Source organism: Geotrypetes seraphini, chromosome 3 (genome assembly GCF_902459505.1).
Source record: "Geotrypetes seraphini chromosome 3, aGeoSer1.1, whole genome shotgun sequence".
Lineage (NCBI taxonomy): Eukaryota > Metazoa > Chordata > Amphibia > Gymnophiona > Dermophiidae > Geotrypetes > Geotrypetes seraphini.
In genome coordinates this window covers 133617856-133638610 of record NC_047086.1, presented here as the reverse complement: position 1 = coordinate 133638610, position 20755 = coordinate 133617856, and the positions used below count along the sequence as shown (strand labels likewise).

Below are 20755 nucleotides of genomic sequence, written 5' to 3'. Positions count from 1 at the left end.
CTGCCTTGCTGATATCACTTCCTGTTTCCTCCCCAGCTGGATGCGACAGAAGCTTGCGGGGCTGCAGCAGGCGGGGCTGCAGCAGGCAATGAATATGAATTGCTGTGACCACTGGCGACACCTCAGAGGTACACCAATGTGAGGTAAGATGAAAAATTGAAGTAATAGCATAGAGTAAATTCTTTACGGTGACTTTGGGGCCAGGATTCTTTTAGATGTTAAAAATGATCTTTTTTGTGTACAAATTAATAATGAATCAGCGTTACAAAAAAAAAAAAAAATTGGCTTATGGAGCTTTTTAGTTTTTAGAATTTCAGATAAAGGATCATGTACCTGTACTACTATTAATTATTTCTAGAGCACTACCAGACATACGCAAAGCTGTACATAGTCATGAGGGAGATGGTTCCTGCTTGAATGAGCTCACAATCTTATCCGGTGTCTCGTAAACTTTTTTTAAGCTTCGGTATACTAATGGAGCAAATATTTTTCGTGGCACAGAAAAAAAGAGGACATGTGGCTTTGCCCCGCCTCACTCCACCCCTACTTTGCCCTGCAGTCTCAACATCAGTTTTCCCACCTCTTTCGGTCCAGGCTGTGCTTCTTTAGCTTCCAGCTGGCTTAGGGCTCTCTCTCTGCCAAGGGGGCAGTTGCCCTAGTTGCACTCCCCTAATATTATTCTTGCCATGTGTGACTAAAGTATTCTGTTAGCTTGATTTTTCTGTGTAGCATTCTGTAGTAATTTGGTTTGTTCAGTTTTCACAATAGTGAATGGGATATTTGTGAAAGGGAGGGGAAATGGATTTTGTTGAACCTTGCTCCATATTATTTGTGTTTATAAAATGACAATTGTCAGAGGAGAAGCTTCCGCCCACACACACTCAACTGCAGGGCGGCACAGGCAGGCTTCATCAGTTTCTTTTCTAAAGTGCCGCGAAGGTAAGGGGGAGGGAGGGAGATTCTCAGGCCACTGAAGGGCTGTGAAGTGGCGAGAGGGAAGGGTGGATGCTGCGGGGACAGGGCAGTGAAGGGGATGGCGGGTTCGGGAACGGGACGGTGAAGGGGAAATCGGGGACGGGGCAGTGACGGGGACAGTTTTTTCCCAGTGTCATTCACTAGTAGAGGACTCCCACTAAGCTTAAAGGGAACAGTGGTTTCAGTACATAGACCATCCACCCTACCCACCAGATTTTGCTCCATCTATTTTCTGTTTCCAAACATTAAAAATAGTTTTTGAAAGGGTGACAATTTTCGAGTGGGTCAGAGGTGATTGCAGCAGCGGAGCAGTATTTCATTGATCAGAGAGTATTTTTTGGAAGGGTTAAAGAAATTTCAGACATGCCAAGTGTGTTGAACTTAGGGGTAAATATGTAGAATAACTTGTAAGTTTCATGGCTCCACATCAATAACCCACTGGTCTCGGAATATAGTGTGGATTTTCAAGAAAGATCAGAAAAGCTAAGAACCTAATCTTTCATTCAGGATTCCAGAAAATCATCCTGTATTTATAAAATTTGGCACCGTTGCCAGGCACGCACACAGGAAGGAGCTGGAGGTAAAAGGGAGGAGAGCTGCGATCAGACATCTTGCCTGAGAGAGGCAGAAAGAAAGAAAGAAAGACAGAGAGCAGGCAGGGAGAGAGACAGAAAGAAAGAAAGACGGACAGAAGGGGAGCCAAGGAGACAGACAGAAAAAAAGGCAGACACACAGAAAGACAGGAGGGCATGGAGAGAGAAAGAAAGAAAGACAGTGGGCAGGGAGAGAGTCAGAAAGAAAGGCAGATAGAAAGGGGCCAAGGAGAGAGACGGACAGAAAGAAAGACAGACACACAGAAAGACAGGAGGGCATGGAGAGAGACAGAAAGAAAGAAAGATAGTGGGCAGGGAGAAAGTCAGTCAGAAAGAAAGGCAGACAGACAGGGGGCCAAGGAGAGAGACAGACAGAAAGAAAGACAGACACACAGAAAGACAGGAGGGCATGGAGAGAGACAGAAAGAAAGAAAGACAGTGGGCAGGGAGAGAGTCGGAAAGAAAGGCAGACAGAAAGGGGGCAAAGGAGAGAGACAGACAGAAAGAAAGACAGACACACAGAAAGACGGCATGGAGAGAGACAGAAAGGGGGCCAAAGAGAGAGACAGAAAGAAAGACAGACACACATAAAGACAGGAGGGCATGGAGAGAGACAAAAAGAAAGAATGACAGACAGCTGACTGGGAGAGAGAAATAAAGAAAAAGACAGCGGGCAGGGAGAGAGAGACAGACAGCGGGCAGTGAGAGAGAGACAGAAAGAAAGACAGACAGCTGGCTGGGAGAGAGACAAAGAAAGAAAAAGACAGCTGTCTGGGAGAGAGACAGAAAGAAAGAAAGACAGACAGTGGGCAGGGAGAGAGAGAAAAAGAAAGAAAGACAGACAGCAGGCATGGAGAGAGAGACAGAAAGAAAGACAGACAGCTGGCAGTGAGAGAGAGAGAGAAAGAAAGATAAAGACAGCGGGCAGGGAGAGAGAGATAGAAAGACAGACAGACAGTGGGCATGGAGAGACAGAAGGAAAGACAGCGAGCAGGGAGAGAGACAAAGAAAGAAAGAAAGACACACACACACAGAAAGATGGGGCATGGAGAGAGACAGACAGAAAGAAAGAAAGAAAAACACATACACAGAAAGACAGGAGGGCATGGAGAGAGACAGAAAGAAAAAGACAGCTGGCTGGGAGAGAGACAGAAAGAAAGAAAAAGACAGACAACAGGCAGGGAGAGACAGAAAGACAGACAGCGGGCAGGGAGAGATATAGACAAAGAAAGAAAGACAAACACACAGAAAGACAGGGGGCAGGGAGAGAGAGACAGAAAGAAAGACAGAAAGGGGGCCAAGGAGAGAGACAGAAAGACAGACACACAGAAAGACAGGGGCCAGGGAGAGAGACAGAAAGAAATACAGACAGACGGGCCAGGGAGAGACAGGGGGGAAGTGCGAGAGAAAGAAAGAAAGAAACGCCTCAGCTCCCCATTGTGCTAAAAGTCTACACATTTATTCTAGCACCCATTAATGTAACGGGCTTAAACACTAGTATCTTATAAAAACTAACTATGATGCTTACAATATGATATCTCGTACTACAGCTGTAGCAATTGCATCTCATCGTACAGCATGGCTTAAAGCATCAGACCTTAGAGAAGATCTCCATGATAAATTAGCAGATGCTCCCTGCTTAGGAGATAGTCTTTCAAAGAAGATTCTTCAACCATACATGAACTTTCAGCTTCCTCTTCAGATCAATCTTAGCAATTTCAGAGCTTACCACCAGCAATTTTTCCAGCAGTACTATTCACGCAGACGCTTTGTTCCTTATAACAAGTCACCTTTTTCAAAGATCACAAGGTGCTGCTTACCAGCAAAAGCCATGTCCGAAGGACAGGAAAAAAGCAGCTACATCCCAGCTTCCTCCACTTAAACCTAATCCTAGTTTTTGACAAACTACCAGTGGATGGATGGGTGTGGCTATCTCAATTTCTCTCAGCATGGCAGCGAATCACGACTGACAAATGGGTCCTCACCATTATATCTCAAGGATACTCAATTTCCTCTCTCACTATCCAGCCAACCATCCTCCTCCACCGTCCATCACACCTCCTCAGCACATTCCACAACTTTCAGAGGAGATATCTCTTCTTCAATCCAATGCCATCGAAGAAGTACAACTCCATCAAGCAGATCTAGGGTTTTTTTTCTAATCCCACTCAAGGCCTCTGTCCTATTCTCAACCTTTGTCCACTTAATGCCTGCCTCAAAAGAGAAGAATTCAGAATGATTTCCCTTCCAGCCATTCTACCGCTCAGAAAAACAACTGGTTAGTTGCCCTAGACCTCAAGGATACCTACACCCACATTCTTATTCATCACACACACTGGAAATTCCTTTGATTCAAATTTCTCAACAACCACTACCAATACAAGGTTTTGCCTTTTGGCCTTTCTTCAGCATCTCGAGTCTTCACAAAGTGCCTGGCTGTGGTAGCTGCCTATCTGCGGAGGTACAATCATGCAGTTTTTCCTTACCTAGACAACTGGCTTCTCGTAGCGCATTCTGAGGAACAGTTGCTACACATGATCCACTTCACCATTCAAACCTTGCAAGATCTCAGTTTTCTCATCAGCTTCCAGAAGTCACAACTCAAACCAGTTCACTCCCTCTCATACATGGGAACAAACATCAACACAATTACAGCAAGGGCCTATCTACCAGAAGATTGACATCCGACCATAATTTGGTTGGTCTCCCATTTCAGACAGTCATCTCGAATCACAGCAAGAAACATCTTACGCCTACTGGGTCATATGGCTGCATTCCTATCCCTGGTGCCCCATGCAAGACTTCACATGCGTCCTCTCCAATGCCACCTCAAATTACACTGGAATCATCATGTACAACCACTTTCAAAAAGCATTCCCCTTCCAGCGTACTTCAAGGCTTCAATTCTATGGTGGGTTTCCTCAACTCACCATCACGACGGATGCTTCCACTAAGGCTGGAAAGCACATTTTGACCAAATTCAAACTCAAGGTCAATGGACTTCAGCAGAGATATGTCTTTACATAAATCACTTGGAACTTTGAGCAATTTTCTATGCTCTTCAAGCTTTCAGTTCTTACATTCCCAATCGTCAAATTCTAATTCAAACAGACAACCAAGTTGCAGTGTTCTATGTGAACTTAAGCAATGGGGCTCCAGTTTACACCCTCTTTGCAGAGAAGCTTACCGTCTTTGGACCTTTGCACTATTGTTTCACATAGACTTGCATCCTTGCGGATTCGCTTAGCAGGAAATTCAACCCACATGAGTGGACAGTAAACCCAGCCGTGCTTCATCATCTGTTCCAGCTGTGGGGAACTCTGCTGATAGACTTATTTGCTACTCAAGAAAATACACAATGCCAAAGATTTTGTTCTTTACACCCAGCTCCACAGGCCATCACAAGAGATGTATTTTCCATTCCATGGAGCCAACATCTCCTTTATGCCTTCCATCTAGTTCCTCTCATTTCCAGGGTCCTTTGCAAGGCCCTCAAGGACAAGGCTCACTTAATCCTAATTGCTCCCTGTTGGCCAAGACAGATCTGGTATCTTCTACTCCAGGACCTTCTCGATGCTCCACCACGTCCGTTAGGGCATCATCCTTCTCTATTTTCACAACACAACGGGCATCTGCTGCATCCCAACCTTCGCAGCCTCGGCCTCATAGCATGGAAATTGAGACACACATCTTAGATAGTGTCCCAGTTTCCCAATCAGTAAAGGCTGTACTCCTAGCAGCCAGACGTCCTGCAACTAGAAAATCTTACCAGTCCAAATGGAAACAATTCTCAATTTGGGCAGCTTTTCAATCTCAGGATACTCTCCAATGTTCAATCCCTTCCCTCTTAACCTACTTAAAAGAATTGCCACTGCTGGGTCAGACCAGTGGTCCATTCGGCCCAGCAGTCCGCTCATGCGGTGGCCCTTAGGTCAAAGACCAGTGCCCTATTTGAGTGTAGCCTTACCTGCATACGTTCTGGTTCAGCAGGAACTTGCCTAACCTTGTCTTGAATCCCTAGAGGGTGTTTTCCCCTATAGCAGCCTCTGGAAGAGCGTTCCAGATTTCTACCACTCTCTGGGTGAAGAAGAACTTCCTTACATTTGTACGGAATATATCTCCTTTTAACTTTAGAGAGTGCCCTCTTGTTTTCTCTACCTTGGAGAGGGTGAACAATCTCTCTTTCTCTACTAAGTCTATTCCCTTCATTATCTTTCAACAATTTCAGCATATCATCCTCATGTTAATGGTAAACCTATTTGTCAACACCCCTTGGTTGCTCATTTTCTAAGAGGTCTTTCCAACCTTAGACCGCCACTCGAGAGAACCTCTCCCTTCATGGAATCTTAATATTGTCCTCGATTAACTCAGGTCAGCTCCCTTTGAACCTCTGGAATTTCTTACTTGGAAAGTAGCCTTTTTAACAGCACTAACTTCGGCCAGAAGAGTCAGTGAGCTTCAAGGTTTAGATTCGTAATATCCTTATCTGCAATTTTTTTCCACGAAAGTACAGATGAGGACACATCCAAAGTTTTTTTCCAAAGGTGGTTACTGACTTCCATTTGAACCAAATTATAACCTTACCATCTTTTTTCCCCCCTCCTCATGCTTCTCCAGCGGAGAAAACCCTTCACACATTGGATTGCAGACGTGCATTACTTTTTTAACTGAAACGCACTGCTGATTTTCGTACAACCAATCAGCTTTTCATCTCTTTCAACCCTTCTACCCAGGGTCAACCAGTTGCTAAGAGGGCGATTTCCACATGGATTGCGCATTGTATTTCTTTCTGTTATAAACGAGCCAAGATGCCATCTCCTGGCATTGTGGGAGCACATAAAGTACATGCTATGGCTTCCTCAGTGGCACATCTTCACTCCATTCCCATTCAGGACATTTTTAATGCTGCCACATGATCTTCAATGAATACGTTTTCCAAACATTATTGTTTAGACCAATGGTCTCAAACTCAAACCCTTTGCAGGGTCACATTTTGGATTTGTAGGTACTTGGAGGATCTCAGAAAAAAATAGTTAATGTCTTATTAAAGAAATGCCAATTTTGCATGAGGTAAAACTCTTTATCCCAGGACAAGCAGGCAGCTATTCTTGACTGATGGGTGACGGCACCGACGGAGCCCCGGTACGGACAATTTTAGAGTGATTGCACTCTAAGAACTTGGAAAGTTCTGGTAGGCCGCACCGCGCACGCGCGAGTGCCTTCCCGCCCGACAGAGGCGCGCGGTCCCCAGTTTCTTAGTTTCCGCGGAGCTAAGAAGACGCGTCTCTCTCAACGGCTGTTGTGAGAGGATTTTTTTGTGACTTCCCGCTCGCGTAAACTTTTTGAGGAATCTTATTTCCTTCCCTTTTTTCTTTATTTTCTTTCTTAAAAAAAAAAAAAAAAAAACACTTTGTTTTTTTTTTGCCTGTTTTTCGGCCTTGCCCCGGCGGGGCCTTTAGCCACCATCGAGGCCTCGGCCTTCGATTTGGCTGAAGCCGTTTTTACATTCATGCCCCCACAACCCGGCTTCAAAAAGTGCCAGCGGTGTGCACGACCAATTTCACTGACTGATCCTCATAATTGGTGTCTCCAGTGTCTTGGTCCCGACCATCGAGCGTCAACCTGCACCCGCTGTGCAACTTTAAAAAAGAGAACTCTTAAAAATCGAGAGATTCAACAAAAATTATTGTTTGGTGCCGAGATGTCTGATTCTACACCGGCACCGACATCGGCACCGGCGCAGTCGGCACCCACATCATCGACACCACGCGATACCGCGGCGGTGTCGACTCCAGGTAAGCCGGCTAAGAAGCCTTCCCCGTTGGAGCGTCCTCCGGTCTCGATGGCAGCGAGTCCAATTCTGCCGACCTCGAGGCGCCCACGGAAGCGCTCCGCTCCAATAGAGGTGAGCCCCTCGACATCGGGGTCCTCATCCTCGGAGCGTAGAGCGGCACCGCAGGTACCTTTTAAAGAAAAAGACGGTACCGGTGCCTTCCCTTGAGGAGCGTATAGCTGCTGTTCTGAAGGCACAACTTAAAGAACAGCTACAGCACCTCCTACCTCCAGCCCTGGCATCGAATTTACCGGTACCAGTCCGGTCTGAGCCACCGGTACCGATAGTAGACCGTCCTATTTTATCGACGTCCACTCTATCGGTACCGGTACAATCGGTTTCCTCGGTCTCCATGCCGATTCTGGCGCCGGAGCCGAGAGCTCACCATCAAGCTGTACAGACTTCGGCTCCGGTGCGTACTATAGCATCTCCCGGTACCGAGTCAGGCAGGTCGGGGAAGTCTCTTCACAAGTCCCGGCATTTAGAGCCTTCCACTCCAGAGTCTCGAGACCGGAGTTTTCAGGTTCGAGACCCTGACTTATGGGGTGACTCGGAGGATCCTCTTCTTTCGGAGGGAGAATGCTCTTCTGGTGATGAGGACCCGTCTGTTTTAGGAGCCTCCTCTAAACCAGAAGTGTCTTCCTTTTCTTCATTTTTGAAGGAAATGTGTGATGCTCTCTCCATTCCCTTGGAGGCTGAGTCAAAGAAATCCAAGGCTTTCCTTGATGCCTTGGACTTTGACCAGCCTCCAAAGGAATACCTTAAACTACCTCTCCATGATATATTGAGAGAGACGTTTTATAAGAATCTGGAATCTCCTTTAACTATCCCTGGAGCTCCTAGAAAGTTGGATTCCTTGTATAAAGTCATTCCTATTCCTGGGTTTGACAAGCCCCAATTACCTCATGAGTCCCTTTTAGTTGAATCCACTTTAAAAAAGTCCAAAGGGGCTAGTGTATATGCCTCAGTCCCTCCTGGCAGAGAGGGCAAATCTATGGACAAGTTTGGTAAAAGGCTATACCAAAATGCTATGTTAGCAAATCGATCAGGAAATTATGCATTCCATTTCTCTTTTTATCTTAAGCACCTAATACAAAATCTTACTGCTTTTGAGAAATATCTTCCTGATAGGAAAAAGTCTGCTTTTCACCACACTTGTTCATCTCTTTTACAGCTTCGAAAATTCATGGTAAGATCTATCTATGATACTTTCGAGCTGACCTCCAGAGCCACTGCCATGTCAGTGGCCATGCGAAGGCTAGCCTGGCTTCGTGTTTCAGAATTGGACGTTAATCACCAGGATAGGCTAGCCAATACACCTTGCTTAGGGGATGAGCTGTTTGGAGATTCCATGGACTCCACTACCCAGAAATTATCGGCTCATGAGACCAGATGGGACACGCTTCTTAAACCTAAGAAGCCTCCACCAACCAAGCCCTTTCGTCCACAATCAACCTACCAACGTAGATTTGTGGCTCGTCCTCTGCCTCAAACTGCACAACAACCTAGGCGTCAGAGGCAACAGCGTCCAGCTGCTAGACAACCTCAGCAACAACAGCAGGTAAAAGCTACTCCTGCACAAAAGTCTACCCAACCCTTTTGACTTGGTTCTCCAGAACATAGCCAGTCTTCTCCCTCCTACTCAACTTCCACAGCCTATAGGAGGACGCCTTTCTTATTTCATAAGCCGTTGGGAACTTATCACGTCAGATCAGTGGGTTCTGAACATCATCCACCACGGCTACTCTCTCAACTTTCAAACTCTACCTCCTCCAAGTCAACCAAAAGAGTCTGCTTCGCACACTCAGTCTTTCCTTCTTCTCCAGGAGGTTCAATCCCTTCTCCTTTTGAACGCCATAGAGGAGGTTCCTCTAGATCAAAAGGGACAGGGATTCTACTCCCGTTACTTTTTAGTCCCCAAAAAAACAGGAGATCTCAGACCCATTCTAGATCTTCGCGATCTCAACAAATGTTTGGTCAAAGAAAAGTTCAAAATGCTCTCTCTAGCCACTCTTTATCCTCTTCTAAATCAAGGCGACTGGCTATGTTCTCTCGATCTCAAAGAAGCATACACTCATATACTGGTCAATCTGGCCTCCAGACAATACCTACGCTTCATGATCAATCGTTGTCATTACCAATACAAGGTGCTACCCTTCGGTCTTGCCTCCTCTCCGAGAGTATTCACCAAATGTCTGATTGTGGTGGCTGCCTTCCTGCGTTCTCACCACCTTCAGGTCTTTCCTTACCTGGACGATTGGTTGATAAAGGCCAATTCATCTCAGACTGTTCTCCTGGCCACCAACCAAACCATCACGTTTCTTCAACTTCTGGGGTTCGAGATCAATCTACCCAAATCTCATCTCATCCCCACTCAGAGACTTCAATTCATAGGAGCTGTCTTAGACACAATCCTCATTAGAGCGTTCCTGCCGTCCAATCGTCTTCAAACGCTTCACTCTCTATGTCAGCAGGTGCTTCCACAGCGTTCCATCACAGCAAAGCAAATGATGGTTCTCTTGGGTCACATGGCCTCTACAGTTCATGTCACGCCTCTTGCACGTCTTCACCTGCGCACTCCTCAATGGACACTAGCTACCCAGTGGTCCCAAGCAACGGATCCTTGCTCACGTCACATATCTGTGACATCATCTCTTCGTCAGTCTCTACAATGGTGGTTGGTATCCTCAAATCTGTCCAGGGGTCTTCTGTTCCATCAACCTCCTCATCAACTAGTCATCACCACCGATGCCTCCCCTTATGCATGGGGAGCTCATCTGAACGAGTTCCAAACTCAAGGTCTTTGGACTGCCCAGGAAAAGAAGCGTCACATCAATTTCCTAGAACTCAGAGCGATGTTTTATGCCCTCAAGGCCTTCCAGCATCTTCTCTTTCCTCAAGTTGTCCTGTTATGCACAGACAATCAAGTTGCGATGTACTACATCAACAAACAGGGTGGGACGGGCTCCCGCCTCTTATGCCAGGAAGCCCAAAAGATCTGGACTTGGGCCATAAATCACCATCTATTCCTGAAAGCTATTTACATTCAGGGGGAGGAGAATTCCTTAGCGGACAAGCTCAGCAGAGTTCTCCAACCTCACGAATGGACAATCGATCCTGTAACTCTACAATCCATCTTCGCTCAATGGGGCACTCCTCAGATAGACCTCTTTGCAGCTCCTCACAATCATCAGCTGCCCCTATTCTGCTCCAGACTCTACTCACCTCACCGTCTGGCAGCGGATGCTTTTCTCCTCGATTGGTCCAATCTGTTCCTGTACGCTTTCCCTCCTCTGCCTCTCATGTTGAGAACCTTGTTCAAGCTCAAGAGGGATCAAGCAACCATGATTCTGATTGCTCCGAGGTGGCCCAGGCAACATTGGTTCTCCCTTCTACTTCAACTCAGTTCCAGGGAACCTTTTCTTCTGCCTCTGTATCCTTCTCTGCTTACTCAGCATCAGGAAACTCTTCTACACCCCAACCTACAGTCTCTGCACCTGACAGCTTGGTATCTCTCGGGCTGACTTCTCATGATACTCTCTTGTCTCAGCCTGTTCGTTCAATTCTGGATGCCTCCAGGAAACCGGCCACTCTGCAATGTTACCATCAGAAGTGGACACGGTTTTCTTCCTGGTGTCTTCTTCATCATTATGATCCCACTTCCCTTGCAGTGGAGACATTGTTGGATTATCTCCTTTCTTTGTCAAACTCTGGCCTCAAGTCCACTTCAATCAGAGTCCATCTTAGTGCTATAGCAGCTTTTCATGAGCCAATCCATGGAAAACTCCTCTCAGCTCATCCCTTAGTGTCCAGGTTCATGCGAGGTCTTTTTAATGTGAAACCACCTCTTAAAGCCCCTCCTGTTATCTGGGATCTTAATGTAGTTCTTTCCGCTTTAATGAAGCCTCCATTTGAACCCTTGGCTACTGCTTCTTTCAAGTTTCTCACTTGGAAGGTGCTTTTTCTTATTGCTCTTACCTCTGCCAGGAGGGTCAGTGAGCTCCATGCACTAGTGTCGGATCCACCTTTTACGGTCTTTCATCATGACAAGGTGGTTCTGCGTACTCATCCAAAGTTTCTCCCGAAGGTTGTCTCTGAATTCCATCTCAACCAATCCATTGTTCTGCCTGTCTTTTTTCCAAAACCTCACTCTCATTCTGGTGAACAGGCTTTACATACTTTGGACTGTAAGAGGGCTCTGGCTTACTATTTAGACCGTACTAAGCCTCACAGATCGTTCCCTCAACTCTTTCTGTCCTTTGATCCAAATAAATTGGGACGGCCTGTTTCTAAACGTACGTTGTCTAATTGGCTGGCAGCGTGCATTTCATTCTGTTATGCTCAGACCGGACTGCCACTGGAAGGTTCTGTCACAGCCCATAAAGTCCGAGCTATGGCAGCATCTGTAGCTTTCCTCCGGTCCACGCCCATTGAGGAAATCTGCAAAGCTGCCACTTGGTCCTCAGTTCATACTTTTACATCTCATTATTGTCTGGACACATTTTCCAGACGGGATGGACACTTCGGCCAATCTGTTTTGCAAAATTTGTTTTCATAATGGCCAACCTTCCCTCCATCCCTCTTTTTGTTAGCTTGGAGGTCACCCATCAGTCAAGAATAGCTGCCTGCTTGTCCTGGGATAAAGCACAGTTACTTACCGTAACAGGTGTTATCCAGGGACAGCAGGCAGATATTCTTGCGTCCCTCCCACCTCCCCGGGTTGGCTTCTTAGCTGGCTTATCATAACTGGGGACCGCGCGCCTCTGTCGGGCGGGAAGGCACTCGCGCGTGCGCGGTGCGGCCTACCAGAACTTTCCAAGTTCTTAGAGTGCAATCACTCTAAAATTGTCCGTACCGGGGCTCCGTCGGTGCCGTCACCCATCAGTCAAGAATATCTGCCTGCTGTCCCTGGATAACACCTGTTACGGTAAGTAACTGTGCTTTATAGTTTAACTCTTTCCTTTTAACTAAGTCTTAATAATAATATTGTAATTTATATCTAAAGAGACATATGATCAAGAAACTGTTTTATTTTACTTTTGTGATTATGATAAACATACCGAGAGCCTCAAAATTGTACCTGGCGGGCTGTGAGTTTGAGACCACTGCTCTAGAAGGATCCTCTATGTAAATATGGATTCCTTTGATCTGTAAGTGTAGTTTAATGATAATTCAGAGTTTATTCTTGCAGAGGAATTGGAACTGTTTGCACCAGGTAATGTTAATGTTGAAGTTAGCTTTATCATTCATATATTGACAAGTTTCAAAGCTGTGCCACTCCTTATACTAGTGATTATGTCACAGGAAAAGCCATTTTCTCTATCTCCATATGTTGGAAGGCTGACATAAACTAATGTTTTTGGGCTGATCTAGTAAAACTCAAGGAAAGAAAATTAACTGGCAAGAATATATTTCTCCTTATCTAGCATTGCTCTTTAGAGGTTATCTTCCAAAGGCATTTATGGTTTTGCACACCAAACGATTGAAAAGTATCTTCTCTCAATATAGCTATATGTAAAATTCCATGACGTGTGCATTTTTAGTCCTGTTTAGAAAAGATGTTTCTGGAAATATATTTAGATTGAGGGCAAATATAATGCATATAGATGGCATTTTCATTTATATGCTGCATATGTTTCATGGAAATGCTCAGGTTCTTTGTAGTTGAGGCAAGATTTAAAGTGAAAATAATTTAATAATTTCTCTTTGAAAATGGGTGCAAAGACCATAGGTAAATAGTCTCAGTGGACTTTGTTCCAGTGCGCAGAGTTTGAAAATTTCACAGTTAAAACTTTTTCTTGAATGCTTTCCTTACTAGAAGCTGGGAATGAAATCAATGCCCTGGATTTCTGTTTGGATGGCAGCGTCTATGCTACAGCTGGCAAGGATAGGCATATTCGCTTGTATGATAGTCGCACCAATGAAGTAAGGAAAAATCTTTTGATGTATGTTGCTTTGAGACTAGTGTGATAAGATCAAAGGCATGTACAGTTGAAATAAATTTACAGAAATCATTGGGCAGTGCTGATAATGTACTGTAACTCAGATGTTTAATATTGGAAATGAGTAATCAGTGCTAAGAAGCTATTTGGAAAGATGAGCATGGGAAGGAACTGATGCCCAAATTCTGTAAAAGGTGCCTTAAGTTAAGTGGTGGTAGGCTAACTATTTCCATCTAACTTAACCAATCAAAATGCCGTTTTTAATAAAATGTAGGCGCCTAATGACAAGGTTTATAACAGAAGTGACCTCAGGCCTCTCCAAAACCGCAAGATAGGCACCCTAAATGTAGGCCTTTAAAACCCTGGCCTACATCTAGGGTGCCTCCTTTTTAAAAGTAGCTGCGATTCTATAAACAGCACCGTTGCTTCATTGACGCACAATCAGCAGCCTTTTCTTAAACGGCCGCTGATAATGGCTCCTTTTATAGAATCAGGCCCTGATTGTGTAATGCACAACTAGATATGAAGTAGTTAATGCATTATTAATTATGGAACAGAGAGTGTGATGGAAATCTAGTCAGAAATACTCCATTGGCTTGGAGAGAAATGTGTATTTTTAGTACGACAGATGCTTGATTCCTGAACACTTGGGTAGTCAACTTCTTCTCGTGAGAACTTAGAGAACTTCATTTGCATTTTTTTTGCTCCACTTCCCCATCCTCCTGGGCTATCCTTCAGTTCTCCAATTGTCTTCCTACAAGCAAGACAGTAGGATCTTATCTTTTCTGCTATACGGGAGGGGTACAAGCTTGAATTCTTTCATCCCCTCCTGGACTTTTTTATAGACTCTCCAGTGGGGAAGCCGGAAAAAGAGTCAGAGCAACAGTGCAAAGATTGCTAGATCTAGAAGCTTGTACCAGAGGAAGACTCAGACTCTGGCAGATACTCTGTATACTTCATTGTGCCCAATAGAGATTCAGAAGACTGGAGGCTGATTTTAGACCTCAAAACAGTAAATGTGGCCCTCAAGATACCACATTTCCTAATGGAGATGGTGAAGTCGATGATTGCATCGGTGGCACCAGGGGAATTTCTTGCTCCAGAACACAAGAAGTATTTGCAGTTCCTTGTGTTGGAGCAACACTTCCAGTTCATGGCCCCAATCTTCTGGCTAGCCATGGTGCCACAAACTTTCAACAAGGTAATAGTGGTGGTTGCAGCTCACCTGATGAGGTGAGTCGAAACTCCGCTTCCATGTCCAAGGTAAGTACCCACATTGCAAACAGTTCTTTGGGAGTCACACCAACTCGGGTAGGATACGCCTCACAGGGACTTAGCAAACACAAGATATGGAGGGCCATGTATGTCAATGCACACAGTTTAGGTAACAAAATTCTAGAATTGGAGGCTGAAATAAGGAATGCCGACCTAGATGTGGTGGCAATATCTGAAACTTGGTTCACGGACTCACATGGGTGGGATATGGCTATACCGGGCTACAATCTACTTCGTCAGGACAGAGAGGGCAGGTTAGGAGGGGGGGTAGCTCTATACATTAAAGAGGACATCAAAACCACAAGATGTCAAAGTACACCGGGGAGTCCCTCTGGGTAAACCTGGCAAGAGGCAGAGAAAAATGCCTGTATCTAGGTGTGGTATACAGACCCCCAAGACAACTGGAAGACATGGACGCGGAATTAATTGAAGACATAGATAATATCACTCTACGAGGAGAAGCTGTACTGCTAGGGGACTTCAATATGCCTGATGCAGACTGGAACTCATTTTCAGCGACAACCAGCGGTGGCAGGAGGCTCTTAACCTCCATAAAGGGAGCACGTCTCAAATAAATGGTAACGGAGCCCACTAGGGCCCAGGCGATCCTCGACCTGGTACTCACCAACGGGGAAAGCGTCTCAGAGGTCTCAGTAGGAGATACGCTAGCCTCCAGCGACCACAACATAGTATGGTTCAACCTTAGGAAAGGCTTCCCTAGATCAAACACGAAAACAAAGGTACTCAATTTCCGGGGCACAGACTTCGCACGCATGGGAGATTTCGTCCATCAGACGCTGCAGGACCAAGCGGAGACCGATGATGTAGAAGCTAAGTGGTTAACACTGAAATCAACCATACATGAAGCAACTAGCCGCTTCATAAAATCAGTAAATAAACGACAAAGAAACAATAAACCCCAATGGTTCACCGCGGAGATCTCGCACCTCATTAAGGAGAAGAAAAAAGCGTTTCTCTCCTACAAGCGCACGGAGAAAAGAGAGGCAAAAGTAGAATATAGGACCAGGTCTACAGCGGTCAAAATGGCAGTTAGGGAGGCAAAACTTCGAGTGGAAGAAATTCTGGCAAAAAACATTAAAAAGGGGGACAAATCCTTCTTCAGGTATATTAGTGACAGAAAAAGGAACACAGGCGGGATAGTACGCCTTAGAAGACCGGACGGAAGTTACATGGAAGCAGATTCGATAAAGCCGAACTACTGAATGAATACTTCTGCTCAGTCTTCACCTGTGAGGCACCAGGACACGGTCCGCAGTTGAAGGCAACACAAAGCACAGAAGACCCGTTTCAGAATTTTGAGTTCACACCAGGTGAAGTTTACAGTGAACTGGCAAGACTCAAGGTGAACAAAGCCATGGGACCAGACAATTTGCACCTAAGAGTGCTCAGAGAATTGAGCGATGTCCTGGCGAAACCGTCGGCTGAGCTATTCAATCTCTCCCTAAGTAAGGGGAAAGTTCCCCTGGACTGGAAATTAGCTAATGTCGTTCCTCTGCATAAAAAGAGTTGCAGGGCAGAGGCTGCGAATTATAGACCGGTGAGTCTCACATCAATAGTGTGCAAACTCATGGAAACACTAATTAAAAGCAAATTGGACACGATCTTGAATGAAGGGAATCTTCGGGATCCCAGTCAGCATGGATTCACCAAGGGTAGGTCCTGCCAATCCAATCTCATCAGCTTCTTTGACTGGGTAACAAGAAAGTTGGACTTGGGAGAGTCTTTGGACGTCGTGTACCTGGACTTCAGGAAAGCTTTTGACAGTGTCCCACACCGCAGGCTGCTAAGCAAGATGGAATCGATGGGGTTAGGAGAGACACTAACTGCATGGGTCAATGATTGGCTGAGTGGCAGACTTCAGAGGGTGGTGGTTAATGGTACCCTCTCTAAAACATCGGAGGTGACCAGTGGAGTGCCGCAGGGCTCGGTCCTGGGTCCACTTCTTTTCAACATATTCATAGGGGATCTGACTCAAGGGCTTCAAGGTAAAATAACACTATTCGCCGATGACGCCAAACTATGTAATATAGTAAGTGAATGCAGTTTACAGAATTATATGGCGCAGGACCTGCTTACATTGGAAAGTTGGTCCTCAACCTGGCAGCTAGGCTTCAATGCTAAGAAATGTAAGGTCATGCACCTCGGAAGCGGAAATCCATGCAGGACGTACTTCTTGAACGGAGAAACTTTAACTAGGACTTCAGCAGAACGAGATTTAGGAGTAATCAACAGTGCAGACATGAAAACTGCCAATCAAGTGGAGAAGGCTTCATTTAAGGCAAGGCAGATATTGGGTTGTATCAATAGAAGTTTCGTCAGCCGAAAGCCTGAAGTCATAATGCCGTTGTACAGGGCCATGGTGAGACCTCATCTGGAGTACTGTGTGCAATTCTGGAGGCCACATTACAGTAAAGATGTGCGCAGAATTGAATCGGTTCAACGGACGGCCACCAGGATGATCTCGGGGCTCAAGGGTCTATCGTACGAAGAGAGACTGAACAAATTGCAGCTCTACACTCTTGAGGAACGTAGGGAGAGGGGAGACATGATCGAAACATTTAAGTACCTCACGGGACGTGTCGAAGTAGAAGATGATATTTTCTTTCTCAAAGGACCCTCGGCCACAAGAGGCCACCCGCTCAAACTCAGGGGCGGAAAATTTCATGGCGACACCAGAAAGTATTTCTTCACAGAGAGAGTGGTTGATCATTGGAACAAGCTTCCAGTGCAGGTGATCGAGGCAGACAGCGTGCCAGACTTTAAGAATAAATGGGATACCCATGTGGGATCCCTACGAGGGTCAAGATAAGGAAATTGGGTCATTAGGGCATAGACAAGGGGTGGGTAAGCAGAGTGGGCAGACTTGATGGGCTGTAGCCCTTTTCTGCCGTCATCTTCTATGTTTCTATGTTTCTACGCAGGACGGGCATACAAGTCTATCCGTACTTGGATGATTGACTAATCAGAACTCAGTCCAAATCTGAGGACAGACTAGCGGTTCACCGAGTAATTCAGCTGCTGCAGAAGCTGGGTTGGGTGGTCAACTTTTAGAAAAGCCACCTGGAACTGGCACAGAGCTTGGAGTAACTGGGAGTCCAGTTCAACACAAAGTGTTCCTTCCGGAAGGTTGAAGAGAGAAGCTTTTGCATCAGATACAGGAGTTTTCGAGTGAGCCCATTCTGATTGTCTGGCAATGCTTGCAGATTATGGAATCAATGGTTGTCACCATGGACATAGTTCCCTGGACTAGAGAATAACATGGGGACAAATTTTTTCCTGTCCCCACAGGAACTCAGTTTCCCTGTCCCATCCCTGTGAGTTTTGTCACTGTCCTATCCCTTCCTCATTCCTGTAAGCTTTGCCTTAACCGCACAAGCCTCGGACACTTAAGATTTTAAAGTGTCTGAGGCTTGTGCAGATAAGGATAGAGTATGTAGGAATGGGGTAGGGATAGGAAAATAACTTGCTGGGATGGGAAAATGAATTCCCACAGGGACGGGGAAAATTTTGTCCCTATGTAATTCTATACCCTGGGTAAGGGCGCACTTGCATCTGCTCCTGGAAGCGCTCCTTTTCTGATGATGCCTGCAGAGGGATGCACTTCACCAGCAGCTTCCTTGGACAGCGGAATCCTGTCACAGTTTAGTCTGGTGGTTCAAACCACAATCTTTCACCACTGGGGTTCCCCTCCGCATCTCTTCATGGGTATCTTTGATGATGGATGCCAGCCTTTATGACTTTAATTGCAAGGGGCATCCAGTTCAGGGATGCTTCGCCCCCTTCCCAGAGAGAGTAGTTGATCAACTGTTTGGAACTTCGAGCTATCCACCCTGCAGTCCAGTAACTCTGGACCATGTTACAGAACAAAGCAGTATGAGTTTATCGAACAACTCAATGGCAATAGCCTTCGTCAATTACCAAGGGGGCACCATGAGCGCTATTCTACGCTTGGAAGCCCAATTTCTGGCATTCTCGGCATGGCATGTAGCAAGAGTGGATAATATGCAAGCAGATTTTCTCAGCTGGAAGACCCTGGATCCCAGGGAGTGGTCCTTTCTCAGGATGTTTTCAGCTACATATTGAATTTGTCGGGGTGCCCGACATTTGATCTGATGACATCGGCTACCAACAAGCAGGTGGTTCAATTCTTCAGTCAAAGATATGAGCTGGGTAGTGAAGGCCTTGACGCTGTTGTCCAATCCTGGCCAAACACAAGTCTTCTATGTGTCTTCCCTCCATGGCCCATGATAGGCTGACTTCTGCCCAGGATCATGGAGTACCAGACTGGCTGAGGAGACTGTGGTATGCATACCTGGTCCATCTGCAAAGGGATCAAAGTCTCAAACTTCCCTGTCATCCCTGGCTACTCATCCAATTGTCCTGCAGGATCCAGAACACTGTGGTCTTAAGCATGACTTTTGAGCACACAATACAGGGTTAGCATGTAAAGGCTATTTGGATGGAGTAGTCTCCATCATTATAAGATGCAAAAAAAAAAAAAAAAGTCAACTGTAGAAGCATATATAAAGGCCTGGAAATGTTTCCAAACTTGGTTCATTCAGAGGAACGAGGACCTGAGCTCGGCTTTGATTTCAATGACGCTCACCTTCCTCCAGAAAGGACTAGAAAAATGCCTAGTGGTTGGCTCTCTGAGAGTTAAGATTGTGGGTCTTTCCTGTTTTGGGACTAGGATTACTGCACATTCCGACGTAGCCAGGTTTTTGAAGTGTGCGTCATATCTCCGTTCTCCGGTGCATCAGTCTTTCTCCAACATGGAACCTTTGGGGTATATTTTCCTTGAGAGACCTTGCCATCAAGATAGTGTTTTTTTTTGTGGTGATCACTTCCGCATGAAGTGTATCGGAGCTCCAGGTTTTCTCAGGATTTTGGAGTCAGATGTAATCTTGTGCACAGTCCCCTCTTTTTTTGCTGATAGTGGTTTCTAGTTTCCACATCAACCAAGAAGTATGCTTGCCTGCCTTCACAACCTTGGGTTTGAGATAGGTGTTGAAATTATTGGATGGGCACAGAGACTCTTGCTGCCATATCTAAAAGCCATGGATGAATATTGATTGTTGGATCATCTTTTTGTTCTGGATGGGGTTGCCCATAAAGGTCAACCAACCTCGAAAGTGGCCATTTCAAGATGGATCCGTATGGCCATTTCTTCAGCCTATATCGGGTGGACAACATCTGCTTGTATTTGTAAAGACATACTCTACTAGCAGTGTTTCTTCCTCATGGGTAGAATAACTGGTGGTGTTCCCTGAAGAAATTTGTAGAACAACCACTTGATCATCTCTCCATACGTTCTTGATGTTTTACAGCAAGGATGTGGCAGCCAAACAGGACTCCGTATTCAAAACTTCAGTTGTTGACAGCAGGCTCATTGTCACACCTAAACTCGAGGGACTGCTTTGATATGTCCCAAAAGTTCTGGAATGGAATGTCTGTCGCATTAGAAGGAAAGATTTAGTTCCTAATCGTCTTTCTAGTAGACAGACATTCCATGCCCTGTCAGATGTTCATTTGCCCGCTTCCTGCCTTTAAGATGCCGGGGAATCTGGACATCTTATTTCTTTGTCAGGCCTAGGCAAGAATGGAGGACATGTTCAAGAACCCAAAGGGGTACATATAAAATCTCCCATGCTTTTGGTGCAGGTAGTGCTCAAGTTGATAACTTATTGTTATTTTCACCTTGTTATGTATTGTAAGGATTAAATTTTGTTTATCTATCTCATATATGTTTATTGATATGTTTAATTAAATTTTTGATTTCTCGAGTGTCCCCATACCCCTCTGTATTCTATTTCCTCTCAGGGCTGACTGTCTGCTTTGTTACGAACTGAGGAATTGAAGGACAGTCCAGGAGGATGGGGAGGCAGATCAAAAGAATGCAAATGAAGCTCCTTTCAAGAGTTCTCGTGAGAAGAGGTTGACTGTTCAAGTGTTCAGGGATGGAGTGTCTGTTAACTGGAAAGAAGATTAACAAGGTAAGACACTATTCTTTCCACGGAGGTCATTAGCTAGAAACTGGAATGCATTTGCATTGTGGTAACAAGATTAATAAGAAGATATAAAAACTGTTTCATTGCTTTGCTAATCATTTTCTTCTC

General features: G+C 45.4%; 1 protein-coding gene across 3 annotated transcripts in view; it reads left to right on the top strand.

The window, feature by feature from the left end:
• The window catches only part of LOC117358073 (serine-threonine kinase receptor-associated protein-like), a 175328-nt gene that overhangs the window by 53328 nt on the left and 101245 nt on the right, over positions 1–20755 (top strand). For all 3 annotated transcript variants that reach the window (XM_033939523.1, XM_033939521.1, XM_033939522.1), the window contains exon 4: positions 13220–13326. In XM_033939523.1, the coding sequence (XP_033795414.1) occupies positions 13220–13326 (107 nt within the window). The remainder of the gene's footprint in view (positions 1–13219; positions 13327–20755) is intronic.